Here is a 21,243-nt window from a genome sequence, read left to right as displayed (position 1 = left end):
ACCTCTCCGCAGTAAACCTGAGAGCAGATACACCCTTCTTTTCCAGCAGATCCTGTCCATCATCTTCCGAATCTGCATCTGGAGCCGTAGGCGAAACATACGGAGGCGGTGACCGATCTAGTAATGAAAAATCATCAATTTCATTATTAAGGACAGGATAAAGCGGTCGACGGATAGGAAATTGACCAGTCATTTGCAATTTACGTTCCCGTTCCTCCCTCTCTTTCTTCTCCTGAGCCTCCTTTTCCTCAAGCTGTAAAGCCTTATCCCGAGCAGCCTTGCGCTGCTCTTTGTCCGCCAAGGCAACTTCACTGCTTCATTCGTTCACGCACCGCTTTCTCCCACATTCGCACACAATCAAACATATTTTGTCTAGACCTGCGCTGAAACAAACATTGTTCCACAAACTGTACTTTACGTAAATCGAACGACCCATGTAGAGGCCATTGCAATTCAGGATCAGTTTTCATGTACTTATGCCATAATTTGCTGTACATAATAGGGGGAAGGCCAAATTTAATATACATCTCCCTCTTCGGTGTTCCTTCTGGGGGAGCCGGCTGTGCTTCCGCTAACCTAATTGTGGTACCATTTCCAAGACAGCACATCCCTCGGAGTGTGCTGAAAACAGGCATGTTCAAAAAGTGTGACACCGTATATAAAATAGCACTTACAGTACTTCACACAAATGTGCCGCTCAGAGGAAAAAAAAAACAAAGTTAGAGAAACATCTCTACATGCCTGCCTATGTGAAGTGCACTACACATATAAACTCAAAGTTCACAAATTCACAAACGTTAGCTAACTCAAATCAAAGTCATAGGTCATAGGACTCCGGCAAGCGTCCGAGGACTACCTTACCGGTCACAAATCATAGAACTTCAGTAAGCGTCCGAAGACTACCTTATCGAACACAAATCTTACCCAAAATCTCAAATGTCCAGATTCCAACTGCCAAGGTCTTGTGATCAAATCAGCCAAACAGCACTTTCCCAGCAACGCAGACGATCGAAAACTCAGTCGGAGACCGGCGCCACCTGGAAGGTCAGATCAGAAGGAAAGGAAGAAACACCGTGGGTGCCAAGACTCGGGTCACTCAGTGGCAGCGCGCGTCCATGGCGAGTTTCCAAGCCTTCGTCACGACCTCTCCTTCGGGCATCCGAGTCGCCGATGAGTCCCTTCGTGGTCGCCAATTTGAAGTAATCAGGGTTCCCAAGGCCTACATGCTCCGTAGATAACCCACTTACACTCAAGAACTGTTGGCACGGAAACTGTGAAAGTCAAAGAACAAGTTTATTAAGACCCCATGGGGTGGTGGTACACTCATACAGCACCCTTCGGTAATGCAAGAGGTATCACACCGAACACCGGTGTGAACCAGTCTTTTATACAGTTCTGAGGTAATAAAAGATAGGCGGCACAAGTTACAACACATTATGTACATATATGGTCATGTTTTGGAACACAGCCAGCTCATTGGAGGGGGCACAACTCCGTTGGTCAGTTTGGCACACATTCCTGAGGGGTAACTGGTCAGTGGGGACTGCGCATGCGTGAGCTTGACCAGCACTAAAAATAGCCTGTTGCTGGGCAGACTGAAGTGGTCAGTGGTACGGACAACGGACTAAAGGGCACGCCGGCCACGAGGCTGCTTATGGTCTAAGATGGCCGCCGCAACATTCAAAATGGCGTTTTCATGTATAGCCAAGTTAAGGAGGAAAAACGTGTAGTTTCAGCTAATCGCTAACACGGCCATGCCAATTACGACATAGGGACGTTCAAAAGGTTCAAGGCGTTAGATCTAAGGGGCCTATTTTGTGTGTAGCTGCGCAAACATAGTTTCAAATTATTTGGGCAGTTTCCATGGAGAGAACTGAAAGCAAGTGTAAGTGCCTTGAACTCTATTCTCCTAGCTACGGGCAGCCAATGGAGTTTCTTGGTATGTGGCGAAATGTGGTGCCGGAAGGGTACTCTCCTTATCATTCTTGCTGCGGCATTTTGGACTATTTGCAACCTTTTAATCTGGTAGGCTGGCAGTCCTACATATAGGCTGTTGGCATAATCCAGCCTTGCCATCGCCATGGCATGTATAACCACCCGGCGGCATTCTTCAGGCAGTAGTTGGATGACTTTTCGTAGGCTTTTCAATTTCCCTCAACAGGCCGCAGACACCTGCGTAATCTGGGCTGATAGGGAGAGATCCGTCTCCCATTTCACTCCTAGATTGTTTGCCGAGGCTGCTGGGGTGGGTGGAAGGTCAATTTCCTGCGGCCACCAGAGCTCCGTAGGCAGAGGACAGATGTTCCAGAAGAATAGTACCTCAGTTTTGCTGGCATTGAACTTCAGTTTGTTGTTGTTCATCCAGCGAGAAATGTCGGTTAGGCAGCACTTAAAGTTTGTTAGGGCTATGTCCTTATGTTCTTTGAAGGAGAACACCAACTGGGTGTCGTCAGCGTAGGATATCGCCTTCACGCCCCAGTTGGCGATAAGAGTAAATTAAGGAGCCAGGTAAATATTAAAAAGGAGCGGACTGAGTGCTGAGCCCTGGGGGACGCCGCACCAGATCTTTTTACGTTTGGATTTAAGCGTTTGAAGGGCGATTTGCTGTGACCGGTTGGACAAGAACGACCTTAGCCAGCTTAGTGCTGTGCCCCCTATGCCGCTCTCTTTGAGTCTAGACAATAGTATTGCATGGTCCACCGTGTCAAACGCTGCGGATAAATCTAGTAGCTCCAGCATTGCAGAAGCCCCAGCGTCCATTGTGGCTTTAAGGGATTCTGAAACTTCCAGAAGGGCAGTTTCGGTGCTTAAGCCTGGTCTAAAATCGGATTGGGTATCATGCAGGATGCCAGAGTTCGCCACAAACAAAGACAGCTGTCTTTGCACCCACTTCTCCAGGATCTTAGCAGGGGCTGGTAAAAGTGAGATTGGGCGGTAGGTACTCAGATCTTCTGGCGCTGCATTGTGTTTTTTCTTCAGGGGTAGCACCGTAGCGTGTTTCCACGTCTCGGGGCAGATGCCCGTCGCTAGGGAGAAGTTCCATAGGTGAACCAAATTTTTGGCTATTGGGTGGGCCACTATGCTCCACTGTTTAAGGGGGCAGGGATCTTCGGGGAGCCTGATTTGCAGCCCAGAATCAAGGACATCCCATCTTGTGGGGTGATGGGGCTAAAATCGCATAGTTCTGCAATGTGGCCATTGTCGCCGGGCCTATCAGATTTGATAGTAGCAGCATTACCCACAAAGGAATTGTAGATCGAGCGGATTTTATTATCAAAGAAATCGGCGATGTTCTCACAGAGTGAGAGGGAGGCGGGACCTTCCATTTGTGCGGCTTGGGGTTGAAGAAATGCGTCCACTATCTTAAATAACTCCTTGCTTGAGTTCTCTGCTGACTGAATACAATTTACTATGTGCCCTCTTCTGACTGATTTTATCATTTTTCTAAGCTCTTTAAGGGCTATCTTGTAGGTAGTTTTAGCACTCTCATCGTAGTTAATCCTCCACTTGCGTTCAAGATGTTTACATCTGCTCTTAGCCACTTTGTTATGTTATGTTATGTTAATTGGGGTGCTTCTATAGCGCACGGCTACTCCGAGGATTGTCCTGGTGCTGTCAGAGCCTCACAGGTCTAAAGGGGAAAAACAAAACAGGCGGTTCAAGCAGCATGAGGAGAGGACACGGTGAAAGGACTTATTGCTGAAACAGCCAGGTTTTCAAATCCTTCCTGAATGCCAAAAGATTGGAACAGGATCTGAGCGCGAGAGGAAGATCGTTCAACAGCAGGGGCGCAAGATGTTTAAAGGAACGTCCGCCGCGGCGAGCCCGATGTATCCTAGGGGTGACTGCCCTAGCTTGTGACGAAGAACGAAGTGATCTCGAAGGAAGGTAGAAAGTGATCCACTTCTGAAGATAGCGGGCGCCTATACCATGCAGGGCTTTAAAGGCGACGGTCAGGGCCTTAAAAGCGATCCGCTTCTTTATGGGCAGCCAATGAAGAGTTCTGAGGAGCTCTGTGGCCCTGGCTCTTCTGGTAAGGCCAAAGATGGCCCGGGCTGCCGAGTTCTGTACTATTTGGAGGCACGATATGAGGTATTCCGGCAGACCAAGGTACAGAACGTTAGCGTAGTCCAGGCGAGAGCCAATCAGGGCCTGCACCGTGGTCTTTCTGTGCTCGATGGATAGTAAGGGCAGGAACTTCCTCATCATCCTCAGGATCGCAAAACATCTGCCAGCCAGGCCCGGCACCTGACCCCTGAAAGAGAGGCAGTTGTCGACCTGAATACCTAGGTTCTTCGCAGACCCAGAGTCACTGTCAGGAGGGAACATGGCGGCAGGCCACCACTCCTTCCACCTGGGATCAGCGGGGCAGCGAAAGAAGAGTACTTACGACTTTTCGGAGTTGCACTTGAGACAGTGTCGGCTGAACCAGTCAAACTCCGCCCCAAGGCAGCCCCGAATAGAAGTCCCGTCAAAGTCGTGGCCCTTGTCGCAGGTGAACAGGAGTTGTGTGTCGTCAGCGTACGACACGATCTGGGCCCCAAAGCCCTCCGCGAGTGCCGCCAAAGGGGTCATGTAAATGTTAAAAAGCGAAGGGCTCAGAATAGAGCCCTGCGGAACTCCAACCTCCAGAGGTGGCATCGCGGCGTAAAAAGGTGGAGCCCAGATAGTTTGCTGTCAATTTGAGAGGAAGGACCGGAACCAGCTGAACACTGTCCCCCTTAGACCCACCTCCCAGAGTCTTGCTAGGAGGCGGTCATGGGGGACGGTGTCGAAGGCCGCAGAGAGGTCGAGCATCACCAGCATGACTTTTCCTCCCTTGTCCAAGGTTGCCTTGATCACTTCGGTGACCTCGAGAAGAGCGGTTTCGGTGCTCAGGTTAGAGCGAAAGCCCGACTGGGATCTATGTAGTAAGGGCATCAGAGAACCAGGGAGCTGCTGGCGTAGTCCTCCGTGCTTTAATGAGTGAAGATTGCGCCAGCAAGTCTATGGCCGTAGAGATTCACGAATGGAAGGCCGAGGCGTCTGTATTCGGGTCAGTGGTGCAGGGGGGAGTGTTTTTCTTCAAGACAGGGCCTAAACTTTCGGCTGTGAGTTTTTTCCAGTTCCTTTTCCGCACCCAGCTATGCCCAAGCTACAGTTTTCCTTTCTGTAGGTCAACCAAAAACCATATCATATAATGATCCGACCAGGTCAGTTGGCTCGGTGCCTCCATAGCCATAGAGGAAAAGTTGGAGAAAACGAGGTCCAGGGTGTGGCCTGCTTTGTGAGTCGGGAGTTTTACTGACTGCATCAAATAAATACCAGCGAGGGAGGCCTCTAGCTGCAGAGCCTGTGTCCAGTTGGGGTTATCCCTGTGAAGATTGAAATCTCCCAGTACCATGTAGTTAGCGTAGGACGAGCATTTCTGTGCTATGTAGTCACATAAGTTTAAGATAGCGGTGGAGGGACCTATCTTTAAGCAGAAATGTAGGTCTTCCAAGGTGCCTGTTTTGGGAATTATTGAGGTCTCTACTGCCCAGGCCTCTCTAAATATGATCGCTACCATGAACTGCAATGGAACCCTTTTAGACTAGGACACTTGGAGAGTCAATACCCACGGGAGCACCGGAGTACTCGTGTTACCTCACCGAGGGAAGCCTGGAGCATAGGTGTCTTTTCGTGTCAGGTTTCGTTGTCGATTCCAAAGGAGAGCTGCGAAGAAGTGCTGCAGGCGACCAGAGGAAAAGTGTCCGGGTGGATCGGAGATCTGAAGAACCTGAAAGCAGAGGAGACAGAGTCTGGGCCACTTGCCAGTAACAAGAGTGGCGATAGAAAGATTCCACCAGATGTCGGGTGATTTCAGGTCAAAAGGTGAAGTTTGTCTGTTCAGCCACGAGTTGTTGACGACGACCAGGAGTTGGATTCGAGCTGTCCCACGAAGGATCTAGTTTACTGCGGTGTCGGTTTCCGAATTGGACCCAACAAGACTTGGCAGACGCAACCCACGCAGGATGTCGAGATTGGCTTCGGTGCAGACCAGCAAGGTCTGTGGAACTTCTCCTTAGAAGGGAAGTTGGAGCAAGCCTGGATCAACCAGGAAAGCAAGTTGAAACAAAGGTTGGTCTTCTTGGGGGCTCACTAGTCAACGGACTAGGAACCGCGAAGACGCATCGAGGTAAAATGCACAAAGCGGGCCCACAGGAGTGGAGTGTGGGCCTCTGAGCTTCGTTGCAAAAGGTGCTCAGGCTTGGGCTTCAAGCACCCCAATGCACAACTTCGGGATACCTCAGGAAGTCGGTGCAGGTAGCAAAAGGCAGGATGTCCAGGAGTTCCGGTCCCACGTCTCTCGTGTGCCACGGGTCTCAGCTTTGCTATGAGCGAAGGTCGGGTCAGAGATGTCTAGAAGTCCGCATCCTGTGTCGGACATTCTTCGGAATCCGGCGGGAGCCTCAAAAATGCAGACCGGCAAAGATGCTGTTGGTGCCTGTTTGGACAGGGTGGTCACTCCTTGACCACAAGGGAGATTTCTTCCATCTTCCAGTCAAAATGGAATGTCGAAGGTCCAGGATATATGTTGCAGAGTTTCGTCTAGGGTAATCTAAAGTCCTGGGGACTGGGGTTCTATACTTATAGTAAGTTTAAGGGTTGGACTAACTCTAAGGTCCCTCCTACGGGTGGACCTGGGGTGGGGGTGGTTACACCCCTTCCCCTTTGTCCAGTTTCATGCCAGAGCTGGGGCTAAGTGCCCCTGCAACCGGTTGGAACTGGGAAATGCATGGAGCACCTTGTGTGCCCCAGGCAGTGTCTGGAAAGCATTCACTGAATGCAGCCCTACCTGCCCCAATACACTAAGAGCCTGTCTTGGGAGGTGCCAGCACCTCCCTGGACAAGAAACCAATTGTCCAGGCCTCCCCTGCCGGAGTTTCGTCCAGCAGCAGGAGGGCAGACTCGTGTCTGTGGCAGCAGCATCCATTTTGTGATACTGAGGCTCTGTTTAACTTTAACCGGGTAAACCAGTAACTACACGTCTTCTTCCTCTAGATGGGTGGAATTCTACCCCCGCCACGAGGACTGGCGGTGGGTAGTATTTTAAAGTGTTTGACACCTTACACGACATGTTTTGATAAAGCCAAACCAAAGTTAGCATTAACCGCGAGGATTATAATGCACTTAAGAGTATATGGTATGGCTACATCATAGAACAGCTATAAGGAGATGGTTCCGAAAGGTGCAGAGGGGCTCAGCTCATGCTAGGGCACCCTCTCATATAAAACCAAGCACTCTACCTCCAGGATTGTCGAGGTCTGCCTTAGGAGTGGCTCATAGGTGTATATGTGTCTATATATGTATATAGATATAGGTATACTATATCTAAGTAAGGGGTGATTACACCACCTTACCCAGGCTGTGTGAACAGACCTGTGGTGTCAGTTTGGAAGGCAAACCAGGGGTGGCACAACACGTGCTGCAACCCCTGGTAGACCTAGGGTGCCCTATGCCCTGGGTACCTATGATACAATATACAGGGGCTCACAAGGGTGACCAAGTAACCAATCTGGTATGTACCTAAAGTACATGGTATCAATTTAGAGAGAGGACAGCTGGGCTATGGGCCTGATTAACAGGTCCACAGCCACACTAAAGTCGAAAAACCAGAGAATCAAAGCAAAAAGTGGGGGTAGCCATAGGAAGCAGATCCTACTCTCCTACAGCAAGAAGCAGACATTGTAAAGAAGTGTGAAATGGCTGCCAAATGGACACAGCACTGCGAAGTAAAGGGGCGGCAGGACACCCTAGAGAAAGAAGGTAGCGGGAAACCAAGCAACACAGCTATGCAAATGGCTGACATGGCACCTGAATTAGGGCATGTGCCACTGACCAAGAGGCTAGGAGGGTTCCAAAGGGAAATCGGCTAACTAGGCACTACATGGCAAGTGGTCAGCAGTGCACTAGATAGCTCTCTATGTCAAAGGGCATGTAAGGAAACAGAAAGAGGACAAAAACAATCTCCTCTACCTTCATTATAAGAACGCGGCCCACCTCAAAGGACAATGTGGCGACACAAAGCCCCAACTCCACCCTCAAGCAGAACTTACAATAAAAGCATCTGGAGAGCACATACACACTCACTTCTTGCACAGGCATATGTTCAAGGAGAATATCTGGGACTCCACCAGGTTCACACATCAGTGGCTGCTCTGTTTGCGTTAAACTTACCAGAAATATGGAACAGTGATTGAACTGGGTCAAGGAGCGTGGGCATCAAAGAAAACACCCAGATCCACCAGGCTCATTGGGCCTGGGCTCTCTGACTGCGCAGGGCTTGTGGCACAGAGCCAGGAGCAGATCTCATTCTCTGCAAGGTCTGGGCAGCGTAGGCTCCAGGAGCTGAGCTTACACTGCGGGCCTCGAGGGCTGATTTAAGATTATATTGCGCTATTATAGAACGAACCCAAGGAGTTCTTCTCATGAAGTTCCCTCCACATACACAGGATTTTAGGGTATTAAAACAGTCGGTATGCAGGGGGACTTAGGCCAGGGCTACCAGTTCTGTTCTACAAACACAAAGGATCAGAGGGCACCACACACGCATGCTGTGTACCCCAGAAGCGGACTTTATATAGTACACATGGCATGCAAGGTAGGTTTCACAGCAGGTGGTTCACAGGGCCCGGTGTACATGAACTGTGCCAGGGGTTTGCGGATGTAGGAGGGCTAGCAGAGGTTACCGCACTGAGGAACATGCAGGAAAACATTGGCTCCCGATGGGGTTTAAGGCCAGGTCTCCACACAGTTTAGGCGTCTTTATTTCACGGCTCTGCCCGCACCCACTCCAAGTACCCTCTGGAGACACATGGGATGAAACTGAACGCAGCCCAGCATGACACTTACCTTAAACGCCATTGGTGAGCCCTCGCGTGCCCTCTGCGGTGCTCCAGCCTTCCGTCCTCATGCCTCTCCCTCCTGGGCCTCTCACCTTGCCGTCACGGCGACACACAGCATACATCTTGTACTCCCACCACACTTCCCTGTGGGCTCCTGAGGGAACAAAGACAGAGTCATGTCGGTTTGGGTTCCACCGCTGAGAATCAAGATATGGCTACCACCAGCAAGCCGGTCATTTCATGAAAAGCTTCCTCCCAAAGAACACCAGGGGCAGGAAAAGAAGAGGCTGTTGTACTGAGGCGGAATGAAGAGCGACACACGAAGCATATTTGGTGCCAACTTAAATTATTGAAACTCTTCCTTATAATGGCTACTGAGTCGCCTGCCGAAGCATGAGACATGTCAGCCTTGGGGTGAAAGGGAACGGAAGAATAGTACCGAACATGTATCCAGGACATTCAAACTGACAATAAATCAACGACCCACTCAAAACCTAACACGTTCGTTACAACACAACTCCCAACCTTCCCAAAATAAAGAATCACTGGCTGGATGGAAACTGTCGAACCCACTTAAAAAACAAGCTCGGTCCGCTTTCACTTACGTCTGTCTTGAAAGCTTTCTTGTTTTTATGGGACCATGTGTTAGAAACACATGGCCCCATAAAGATAAGAAACCTTTCACGGCAGAAGGAAGGCAGACAAGCCCGTCCAAGTGGGCCATCTGTGAAAGAGAAAAGTGCTCTTTCCCTGTGGCTGGCCACCGTTTAGCATAAACGGTGACGCCGGCCAATGGGAAAGAGGGGCAGGGCTTAAAGCCCGATACTCAAAGCTCCTCAAAAACATAAAATCTCGCCAGCGAGACTGCGCACATGCGGATGTGCGCAGCCCACGCAGGTGAGAGCTAAATAAGTGGGCCAAAGTAAAGGACACAGGCAGAAAGGGTGAAGGGGTATCCCTACATTTAGGGAGTAGGACCAAGCGCCCCCATAATATGGCTAGAGGAGGGGAAGGGCAGCAGAAGTATGAAATCCTCTTCAGGTGGAGGAGCACATCAGAGGCCGAAGATGACTCCGACTGAGGGGTGGAACTGTTTAGTAAGCAGAGCCTCCCATCCTGGTGCCAGCAGACGGCGCTGAACGTACAGTGTTTCCACCCTATGTAAGTCTGCAGCTTCACCTTTGGCCCACCTACTGAATGGTGCCAGCCACTGAGCAAAGGTAGGAGGGGTGGGGGACTTCTAACAGGACGTGCTGGCCTTGGCCAGAACCGGAGCCAAATCTAGGAATCGGGTAGTAGCTTTCCAATTCCAGGGTTGAGGAAATATACCCAAGGCACGCTCACCTTCCAAGAGAGACAGTTCAGGATGATCTTGAGGTGCTCAAGCTGTGTAAGATCTGAAAAACAGTAAACATACAGATGTGTGCAGTCCCAGACAAGTGTCTCTGGTCATCCGGCTGGATACCACAGCTAGGACACAGATCGGAAGCCCCTGGGAATATATGTGCAAACCACTGTGGGGAAAGATATGCACGATGAAGAAAGTAAGATTGGACAAGTTTATGGCGAGGGTTAAGATAAACCTTTCTTGAAAACACAGGTGCTTTCTCCGATTCCTTATCCCTCAGAGGTCTACCAAAGTCCTCCTCTCACTTGTCCCTCAAAGGCTGGAGAGATAACGGTATATGTGTTAGGAGAGCCCTAGTTAGCCAAGTAATCAATCTGCGGCCCCCACCCATAGTATGTAGGGTTTTCAGGAGGTTGTGAGGTCCAGCCCAGAGCGCCGGTACCCCAGGTTTCCTCCAATGCTCCCCAAAGGGAGGTATAAAGAAGAAATTGCCCCTCAGGAAGGGCAAACTGGTCAACCAGTGCCTCGAGTGGCAGTAACAGCCCGTCGGTGGGAAGACCCCCAGACAAAAATTACCTGCCTCCTCCCAACTCCGCAGACGGCCTCCAGTAAGGCAACCGCCCGAAGGGGTAGCCCAAGCAACGGGCTCACTGGGGCATAAGGAGAAACATGTCTAGTAAAATGGAGAGCACGCTGGAAGCATCCCAGAGCGACCTTCGGAGGATTTGAAGTTCTGGGGGAATCCAAGACCGAGATGAGAGGAGATGAAGGAGAAGGGCCCTGGAAAGAGGCGGCCATACATACCCTTATTGGTCAGATATTGACTGCCAGCCAGAAGGAGAGCCGCTGCAGTTGGGCTGCCGGGTAATAGTACACCAGATTAGGTGCCCCAAGGCCCCCATGCTCGGAAGGAGCTGGACTCTCGCAGTAGCCACCCTCTTGCATGATCCACACCAGAAGGGATCCCCCAGCAAGGCATGCAAGTCCCGAGAAAAGGAGCATGGAAGGGAAGGGGGAGATTAATGAAATAATAAAGGAGGCAGCGAAGGATAATAATTTTTGAGATCGCTGCCCAGCCAGAGACCTTCAATGGAAACGATGTCCAGAAAAGGATAGAATTGCGAATCGAGTCTACTGCCGCAGCCACGTTACCCCCTGAATCCAGACCCGTATGATAGACCTTAATCCCCAAATAACGGACTGTAGCAGGTTCCCATCGAAGCGACCCCCCTCATAGCCCAATATATCCTTGGCCCTGGGCTCCAACCCTTTCACCAGTGGGACAAACAAGATTTATCCCAACTGACAACGAGTCAGACACGTGTCCAAAGTCAGTTAGGGGCATGCAACCACCATTCATCATGGAACCTATATAACAGGTATTGTCTGTGGATGTTTATTTGAAGCTTTTTAAATCTATTTTCATTCATGCATGGCTGATTTTTAAAAAATGTTTTGGAGATGTTTTCTATGTCCTAGCATGAGATTATATCTGATATCTTCATAGTGACTAAAAATCTTCTTTTTCCATGTAATCTGTTCTTGCAGGGAGGCAAAAGCCCACTGTAACACCAAGAACCTGGCAGAGTTTGCCCCCGGCTTCAGATCCATCGTGTCACTAAAGTGCAATGCCAACGGCAGCCGAATCAGCATCCTAGTCAACAAGGTGAGATGTGATTTCATCATTTGTATACTTATTTGGAATTAATTATACGTTATGTTTTTAATGATGTGACATGGATACAGGCAGTACCCAAACAAGTGCTTGCTACTTTTCAAATACTGCTTAGTTACATGTCGGATACAAATTGAGTGCCAAAGAGAATGTAAATTTGTGTTGAGTAGGGGACTTATGATGTGGACAGAAATCTGGTAGTAGACTGTTAAAGAATGTACCGTGTCTATGCTAATTAACATATATTCCACAGTTTTTACTCCCAGCTTAAAATCATGGACTTAGAAAACGGGTATAATCTCTAATGGAAGACACATTAATTGAAGTGGACATTAACCTGGATGCTAAAGCTAAAGCGGGTCATTTGACATGGAGCATTTGTTGCTAAAAAGACAGTTCCAGGTTTGAGGCCTTCCTACAGGAAAAAGTGGATTTTATTAGCTTTTGATAAAGGAAGGTCCTGATTTTATTAAAAGCAGAAAGGAAAGTATTAGTTTGAACCCCACAGATTGTGCAGCACTTGAACAATTAGAGGAGAAGATCCCGGTCTTGTAATCCACAAGATGTTTTGAATGCCTATTGGCTACTGTGCCATCGATATCTTTAATGTATATGTCAATTCAGTTCAAAAAACTTTATTCGGTATGTATAAAACAACCATAAAAGTATTCAGGAGAAGATAAAAAACAAATCACAATGCATATAATTATTGTAGAAAATGAAGAAAGGTAAGATAAAACAACACACAATATACATCATGTTATCACAATTAATCATGCCAAGGTTATATAAAAAATATTTTAAAAGATACGTTTTCCAGCTAAATTCCACAAGATCATCACTGTGTTGTACAACAATACTTTTAGGTATATAGTAATCACATTTGTAATAAAAAATGCAACATTAAGACAGACCTTAATATCATTTAACTCAAGCATATATTTTAGAGCACCAATATGCAATCAGATACCTTGTGCAAGTAAGCTACCAAAGTTATAATAAACAATGCAAAATGCATCTTATTCACCTTGAAACATAGGACATTACAGGCCCTGTTGTGGAATGGGGTTCTCCAAGAATTGCACTGGCAACACTGACCAAGTCTGCTTATGATGCTGGGAGTGATCTTCCTGATGTTGTCAAAGCATACTACTGGGCATCACAGGTTTTACCAATAAACTACTTGATATATGCACCAAGGGATGATTCCTCAGTAAGACTGGAGAGGTCCTCCGTTAGGGCCTACATATCTCCACTATTTATACAAGGGTAAAGGGAGATCTTGCTTATTGCCAGGAGCTCGGGCAATACTGGTGGCTTGGAAGAAAGCAATGATATATATGGGACGGCTAGACAAGATTAGAGAAAAGATAAACCTCTTTGGTTGAGTGGAAGACATGCTTTAAAGGGGAGTGGTGAAATTGTTTCATAGAACATAGAGTGAATACAATATGGTATTACATCACATGCTTAAATATGCTCAGTTAAAGCACGCCCTTGAGGTCAAAGATGTGGACTGGTCTGAGGTCCCACATTTGCCCCACTGGAAAGCAGAATCGTTATGAATACACTAGGCCTAGGGGGAAGTTCCTTGACTTACAGAACCTTTAATAACAAAATGCCAGATTGGCTACAGAATTTAGGATTGAAGTGGGTGGAGGACATGGGAGTTAGGAAAGACAGACTGGGAAGAAGACCTGATGCACCCGAGGGAAGTTGCGTTCAAGGTGAGGCAATGCATGATTCAGCTTCAAAGCCTCCATAGAGAATACTACAAAAGGAGTAGGCTGTACAAAATGGGTAGGCCCTCCCACATCAAACTGTCTGAAATGTGATACAAAAGAGAGCACTTTCATTCACATAAACTGGAGTTGTGATACAATATGGCACTACTGGTAAAATATACTGTATGAGCTGGGATAAGTCCTAGATGATGAGTTTCCCCTGCTGCCTCAATTTGTGATACTGGGGATCCTGAATGATATGGAGTCACCAAGACGTAAATGTTTTTCTCATAGATACTTCTAAGTGCTGATTCCTCACCTTTTGAATATTTTCTAGGTGTCCGATTGAGTCAGGAAAATCTTTGGTAGTACCTCTGTGTTCCAGCAAGTGGCATTGGGTAGCTCCGCACAGACATCCTTCTGCTCCGGAAGTGACATGCAAAGTCGTATACAAGTGCCACCGATGCTCGATGACATTAATTCCATTGTTTCTGCACCACAAGATCTAAATCCGGAGCTATTCCATACCTCTCCGAGACTGTTTGGTCTTAAAAACTTTCCCAAAAAAACAGTATTCTAGGGAAAATGTCATCCCCTAAAATTACAGTGTTCAAACCTTGTAGGGACTGTTGCAAGCAAATGTCCATAACAGAGCACTATCAGGTTTGCCTTAGGTCGGACTCTAAGGCCTAGAACAGCAGCTGCGTCTTGATCCAAAGGTCATCCAGGAATGCAAAGCTAAACCCAGTCACGAAGCACCAGAAAACTCCTTGCTGTCACTGGTTAAGGACGAAGGGAAGTTCCTGCTCCTTAAGTTGTTCCCATGGCTAATCCCCATCATACGTGAAGTATTTGGGAAGGTCAAAGAAGCAACATAAAAAGTTCAAGCGGGACTTGACCCCTTCCCGCTTCTCTTGAACTCCAGAGAAGGCATGAGGGCATCAATGTTCTTGATCTTGCTCCCAAAATCTATCCCCTTCATAGCCGATTTTAACCCCTGGTCCACACCATCCTTAATTTCCAGACCCATTGGTGATGCCTCAACAAGTCGAGGACTTCTGTGAAGACATGCTGCATCTATTCTTGTTACCGGCTCCCTCTGGTGCACCTCTGGCCCCCATAGATCTATGAGGACCTCCACCTGGGACACTGCCAGTGGTCCATCCTCAGCACTAGTTGGACACTGTGTATCTACTATGGGCTCTGTTAAGGCGCAAACCATTTTGCTCCTAAACTCTGAGTCAGTGACACTTCAACCACAATCAAGGATGCTCCTTGATCAAACTGGGCTGCACTGTTTGGGTGTCTCATCAGACTGTGATACATGTCTTTGCCTCATGGAAGAGCCACACACTATATGCCTTATTCAGAGCGGATTCTGTTAATGGCCCCTGTGATCCTGGAGAGGAATTGCCCAAGCATATTTCAACGGTAACTAGTAAAAAGATTTCCAGGATGCCAGCGGCTGGACACCTAACTACACACTTAATTAGCTTCTAATTAGTTTCTGCGACATGCTTGGCCATAGAAGATAGCACTTCTTTCGCATTGGTTATGCAGAGGGCAGCTGAGGTCCTTAACCTTAAGTTGCCCACAATGGAGATGAAGACCAACGTCCTCACTGAGTTGGTCCAGCCTGGGCAAAACAGTACAGAACCATTGCTTCTGTTTAGTGAGGGCCTTCCAGATACACTTTTTGGCACCTGGGTGAAACCCTGTTCCAGACCTCAAGTGCACAGGCAAACTGAACAACACTATGTTCGAGGCATGTGAGCTGTAGATCATATGCTTTGCATACTCCTGCCATTTAGTGTTGGGTTTGGATGTTTGCAGTTTGTTTTTCTTTGAAGAAGTCTTTGCCAGTCACAAGGTAGGTGACTCCTCCTTCCAGTGATAGTGCTAATGGGCATCTACTCCATTATTAGATTGTTTTTTCCGCCATCTGGTTCGGACATGAATTGCTGCACTCTGGATCGACACTGTTTCTTCCGTTTCCCTTGGTGCGCAAGATACTCACCCTCGACAGTATTGTTCTCAATTGCATATCCTATTATCCCCGCATCGTATTTACTTCTAACAAAACCCTCTTTTGATCGGTAAGCTCGTGGAAGGCCGTCAGGCCTACCTCGTCAGTCTACCTCGCAGTCGATGGAAATGACTCCATTCAAATTCTGCCCTCGGTGCCACGCAAAGTTTTCGCTCACCGACTCACACGAAGTGTGCAACCTGTGCTTGTCTACGGAGCACAGAGAACAGTATTGCGATGCGTGCAAGGCTTTCAGCTCCAAGAAGACGCTTCGCGACCGTCAAGCTCGACGCGGCGACATGCAGAGCCAACACGTAAGTTCCATTCCAGACCTCTTCGGAGAGGATTCGGAACAAGAAGCCAGAGACGCCATAGGTCCCCGAAGAAGAACAGGATCCCATCTTCCACTACGGCTCTGAGGGGGATGACGAAATCCTGCAAGAGTAGCGTACCATGAGTACATATTCTCCCTTTCCCCAAAGTCCACCTCGGTCCAAGAAGAAGGCTCCAGTCCAAGGCCTGCCTTAGGGCCAAGGCCGGCACTGAGAACATGTTTCCGACGCCCTGCCCTCCAGCTAGGCACCAAGTCACACCCTAAAGGCCTTCCGGCTCCGTTCTCAGCCGCCCGAAAACAGGCTCCCATCCAAAACCATTTGGGATGGAAGTCAAAGCCAGGCTCTGGCCCGCCCCTTCGATGCCGAAAACACTTTCCGATCTGAAATCATCAGGATCCAAAACCTCAGCAACAATAACATCGGTACCGCAACAACCCGACGTGCCGATTCCATCTCAAGAACAACATTTCGATGCTCCGACTACCAAACCGAATCGGAAACAGAGACAGTTGTACATCCATCCAACTACTGGATATAGCACCACAAAAGGGACCCTTAAAAGGAAACCTGACAAAGAGGAGACCTACCACATTCCTTTAAAGTGGATGAATGTCGGGACTAATCCTTCTCCTCATCCCCTTCCATCTTCTTCTCCAATCTTTAAGGATTTCACCTGAGCACTCACCATCACATTCACCTGAAGATCGGGATGATGAGGATGGAGCTGGGGACAATGTACCATTACTCCCAGACCCATGGGCAGATTATAATACCGACTCTCTCACAGGAAATGATCCTGACCTGTACTCTACCAAGCCCTCTCCACCGGACGACAGCGTAGGTTACATAGAACTGCTGGGTAGAGCTGCCAACTACCATGGTGTCTAGCTGCACAAAGAATCCCTTGAAGATGATTTCCTTTTTGAAACCCTAAGCAGCACACAGAAGTCATCGCACACACTCCCCATGCTCAAGGGTATGATCAGGGACGTCAATGACATATTTAATGACCCCGTCGGGGCCCATATCCTTACCCCTAGGGTAGATAAAAAGTACAAGCCAGCACCATCTGACCCAGCCTACATAAAAGGACAAATACCATTGGACTCCCTAGTGGTGTCTAACACACGTAAAAGGGCTAACTCCCAAACTACAGGAGATGCTCCAACCCCAGATAAAGAATCTAAGCTTATTGACGCTTTAGGGAAAAGGATAGCCTCTCTGGCAGCAAACTTCTGGCGCATCTCTAACACGTAAGTACTGCTCGCAATGTATGACAAGGGCGCATTGGGACAAGATGGAGCAGTCACTCCAAATTCTGCCCAATGAATATAAATCTAAAGCGCAAGACCTAGTCAGAGAGGCACAGCTCATTTCAAATAATGCAATCAGGTGCTCCCTAGATGCTGCAGACACTGCTGCTAGAGCTGTAAACACCAGCATCCTTTTAAAAAGGCATACCTGGCTACGTACCTCAAATTTCCAACCTGAGGTTCAGACTTCCATACTAAACACACCCTTTGACAAAGAATACCTCTTTAGGCCAATGGTAGATTCCTCGCTGGAAAAAATTAAGAAAGACACTGAAGTGGCCAAATCCATGGGAGCCCTTCAGTTAACACAAGCCTGTGGTTTCTTTCGACGCTACTTTTACAGCCGAGAGTCTAAAAATACCACCACCACGTACAAGGGCAACAACCAACCCTCTGCCTCTAATGCTTACTTCAGAAGGCATTACAGAGGTAACAATGGCACAGGTAGAGGTAGAGGCTCAAATACACGCACCTCCTTCCTCCAACAAAAAGCAGTGACTTCCCTACACTCCCCTGACCATTTCACACCTGTCGGGGCGACTTTCAGATTTCCTTCCCTTCTGGCAGTCCATAACAACAGACAAGTGGGTACTGGAAATTATCTGCTCTGGTTTCTGCCTGGAGTTCACCAACAATCCTCCAAACATTCCCCCAAGGTCACACAAACTCTCACCGGATCACCTACACCTCCTCAAACAAGAGGTTCAGTCTCTCCTTCTAAAAGGGGCTATAGAGCCTGTACCACCACAAAACCATGAGTCGGGCTTGTACTCCTTTTACTTTCAAATACCCAAAAAGGGCGGTTCTCTCAGACCAGTATTGGACCTCAGAGAACTAAATCTTTACATACAGTCAAGTAATTTTCACATGGTAACTCTTCAACAAGTAATACCACATTTGCAAAAGGGAGACTTCCTGTCTACTCTAGACTTAAAGGACGCCTATTTCCATATTCCAATCCATCACGCTCATCGAAAATTTCTCAGATTTGTGAGCGAGTCAACGCTTCCAGTTCAAGGTACTGCCGTTCGGAGTCACCACTTCCCCCAAAGTCTACATAAAGTGTCTGGCAGTAGTCGCTGCTCACCTGAGGAGACAACACATCCATGTCTTCCCCTACATGAACGACTGGCTCATCAAAACCAGTACATATCCAAAATGTCTCCAGCACACTTGCAGAACAATTCAGTTACTATATCAACTGGGGTTCACAGTCAATGTGCTAAAATCACATCTCCAGTCTGCCAATACTCGAAACTACCTAGGAGCCACCTTAAATACTGAAAAGGCTCTCGCCTTTCTTAACGCAGGCAGAATTTGCAACAATCAGGCTTTAGTTCTCCAGTTTAATCCAATCACTCGCTTCCAGCTCGGGGGTATATGCAAATACTGGGAATTATCACATCTTGCATCATGATCGTTCCCCATGCCAGGCTTCACATGCGTCCCCTTTAGGAATGATTAGCAAGTCAGTGGAACCAATCACAGGGTCTGTTAACCGATCTAGTGTTGGTAAACGGTCGTACTCAATCGCTCTCAGCAGTGGTGGACACACAAAATTTATCAATAGGACAGCCCTTCATGGACCCAGTGTCACAGACAGTACTAACAGCGGACGCGTCCCTCACTGGCTGGGGAGCTCATCTTCAGCACCACACAGTGCAAGATCTATAGAGCCAATGGAGCCAACAGCAAAAGTTGCTGCACATCAACCATCTGCTTGCAATCTTTCTAGCTATCAAGGCACTTCAAACTCACCTGGTTGGCAAAGCTGTCTTAGTTCGTACCGACAACATGATAGCCATGTATTGCATACAAAAACAGGGCGGGGGACACTCTCTCCAACTGTCCCACTTAGCCCAAGAAATCTGGAGGTGGGTAATTCCCCACAAAATCTATCTCCTAGCGGAACACCTCCCAGGAGTGAACAACCAGATTGCAGACCTCCTCAGCAGACATAGGCAGCAAATACACGAATGGGAACGTCACCCTCAGCTTCTCCTCCCATACTTTCAAAGTTGGGGTGCCCCTCAGATAGATCTGTTTGTCACACAACAAAACTCAAAATGCCAAAGCTTCAACTCCAGGTACCCACACCCGCTCTCCAAGGGCAATGCACTATGGATGAACTGGTCAGGGATATTGGCCTATGCTTTTCCGCCTCTCCCACTCATTCCATTCATGGTTTGGAAGCTCAGGCAAGCATCCCTCACACTGATCCTAGTAGCTCCCACATGGGCCCATCAACCGTGGTTCACAACCCTGTTGGAGCTGTCTCTGGTTCCGCATCAAAAGCTGCACCTAACATCAAATCTTCTCAAACAGAGTCATGGAGAAATCAGACACCCAGATCCCAAACAACTGAACCTCGCGATCCGGCTCTTAAAATTATAGAGTTTGGTTATCTGAACCTTCCACCAGACTGCATGAACATCATCAGGGAGGCCAGAAGGCCTACCACAAGAACCTGTTACACAGCTAAATGGAAACACTTTGTTATATATTGCAATAACAATCACATCAATCCTCTTGATGCTCCCATGCAAAACATCATGCAAAACATCATCTGCTATCTGTTACACTTGCAGCAGTCAGGATTGGCTTACACCTCCTTGCGGCTTCATCTCGCTGCAATAGCTGCATATCTACAAAATAGGCAACATTTATCACTTTTCAGAGTGCCTGTAATTAAAGCTTTCATAGAAGGACTTAAAGGAGTCATACCACCAAGACTCCCACCCGGCCCAGTGTGGAATCTTAACACAGTCCTCACAAGAGTAATTGGGCCACCTTTTGAACCCATGTATAAAAGTGAGTCACAGTTTCTCTCTTGGAAAACCACTTTCCTCATTGCAGTCACTTCACTGAGAATAGTGGGTGAACTACAGGCATTGACCATAAAAGAACCTTTTTTCTAACTGCACAGAGACAAAGTGGTTTTTCGTACAAACCCCTAATTTCTACCTAAAGTAGTATCTGTATTTCACATATATCAGTCGGTAGAATTAACCTGTATTCTTCCCTCAACCTGATTTTGTTGCAGAACGAGCTCTACACACCTTGATGTCAAAAGAGCACTTATAAGAACAATCAACTTTTGTTGCTTTTGCACCATCACACAAGGGCAATCCTATCTCCAAATCAGATAGTGCCAGGTGGATTGTTTAATGCATTCAAACTTTTTATGCAAAAGCAAAAAGAACTCTAACTGTACCCCCTAGAGCACATTCCACTTGTAAGTTAGGGGCTACTGTGGCTTTCCTAGGAAACATCCCCATAGTTGACATTTGCAAAGCTGCAGCATGGTCTACAACACACATATTCACCAAACACTATTGTATAGATGTGTCAATGAGACAGCAAGCTAATATGGACCAAGCAGTACTTAAAACACTATTTCAGACAACTCCAGTAGCTACAGTTAGCCACCGCTTTGGGAGAGTACTGCTATATAGCCTATGCAAAGCATGTGATCTAGAGCTCCCATGCCACAACGCTTAATGTTACTTACCCAGTAAACATCTGTTCTTGTCATTTACAGCTGTAGATTCACATGCTCCCACCCGCCTCCCCGGGTACCTGTAGCTGCTGCAGTTCTCTCTTTAGTATACCTACATAAGCAAGGACATCTTTATTCTACTCTTACTAACTACATTTTCAATCTCTGCAAGAAAACAATGTAACAATGGAGTTGATGCTCATGCGCACTGTCACTGAAAGGAGGAGTCACCTACCTCGTGACTGGAAAAGACTTAGAAGAAAAACAAACTGATGGCTGGAGTATGCAAAGCATATGAATCTACAGCTGTACATGCCAAGAACAGATGTTTACTGGGTAAGTAACATTATCTTTTTTTGACTCACCACCCCACGCAAGAAAGCCTCAGATCTCTGCAAATAAGATCAACCTGAATGAGACCAGACCGTGAATCACAAGCGCTTGGAAACATTCAGG

General features: G+C 47.6%; 1 protein-coding gene across 1 annotated transcript in view; it reads left to right on the top strand.

Moving 5' to 3' along the window:
* The window catches only part of IFT140 (intraflagellar transport 140), a 1,373,663-nt gene that overhangs the window by 709,268 nt on the left and 643,152 nt on the right, over nt 1-21,243 (top strand). Inside the window, exon 14 of the mRNA XM_086941301.1 lies at nt 11,764-11,881. Coding sequence (XP_086797427.1) covers nt 11,764-11,881 — 118 coding nt within the window. The remainder of the gene's footprint in view (nt 1-11,763; nt 11,882-21,243) is intronic.

Source organism: Lissotriton vulgaris, chromosome 10 (genome assembly GCF_964263255.1).
Source record: "Lissotriton vulgaris chromosome 10, aLisVul1.2, whole genome shotgun sequence".
Taxonomy (NCBI): Eukaryota; Metazoa; Chordata; class Amphibia; order Caudata; family Salamandridae; genus Lissotriton; species Lissotriton vulgaris.
This window is presented reverse-complemented; position numbering and strand designations above follow the sequence as displayed.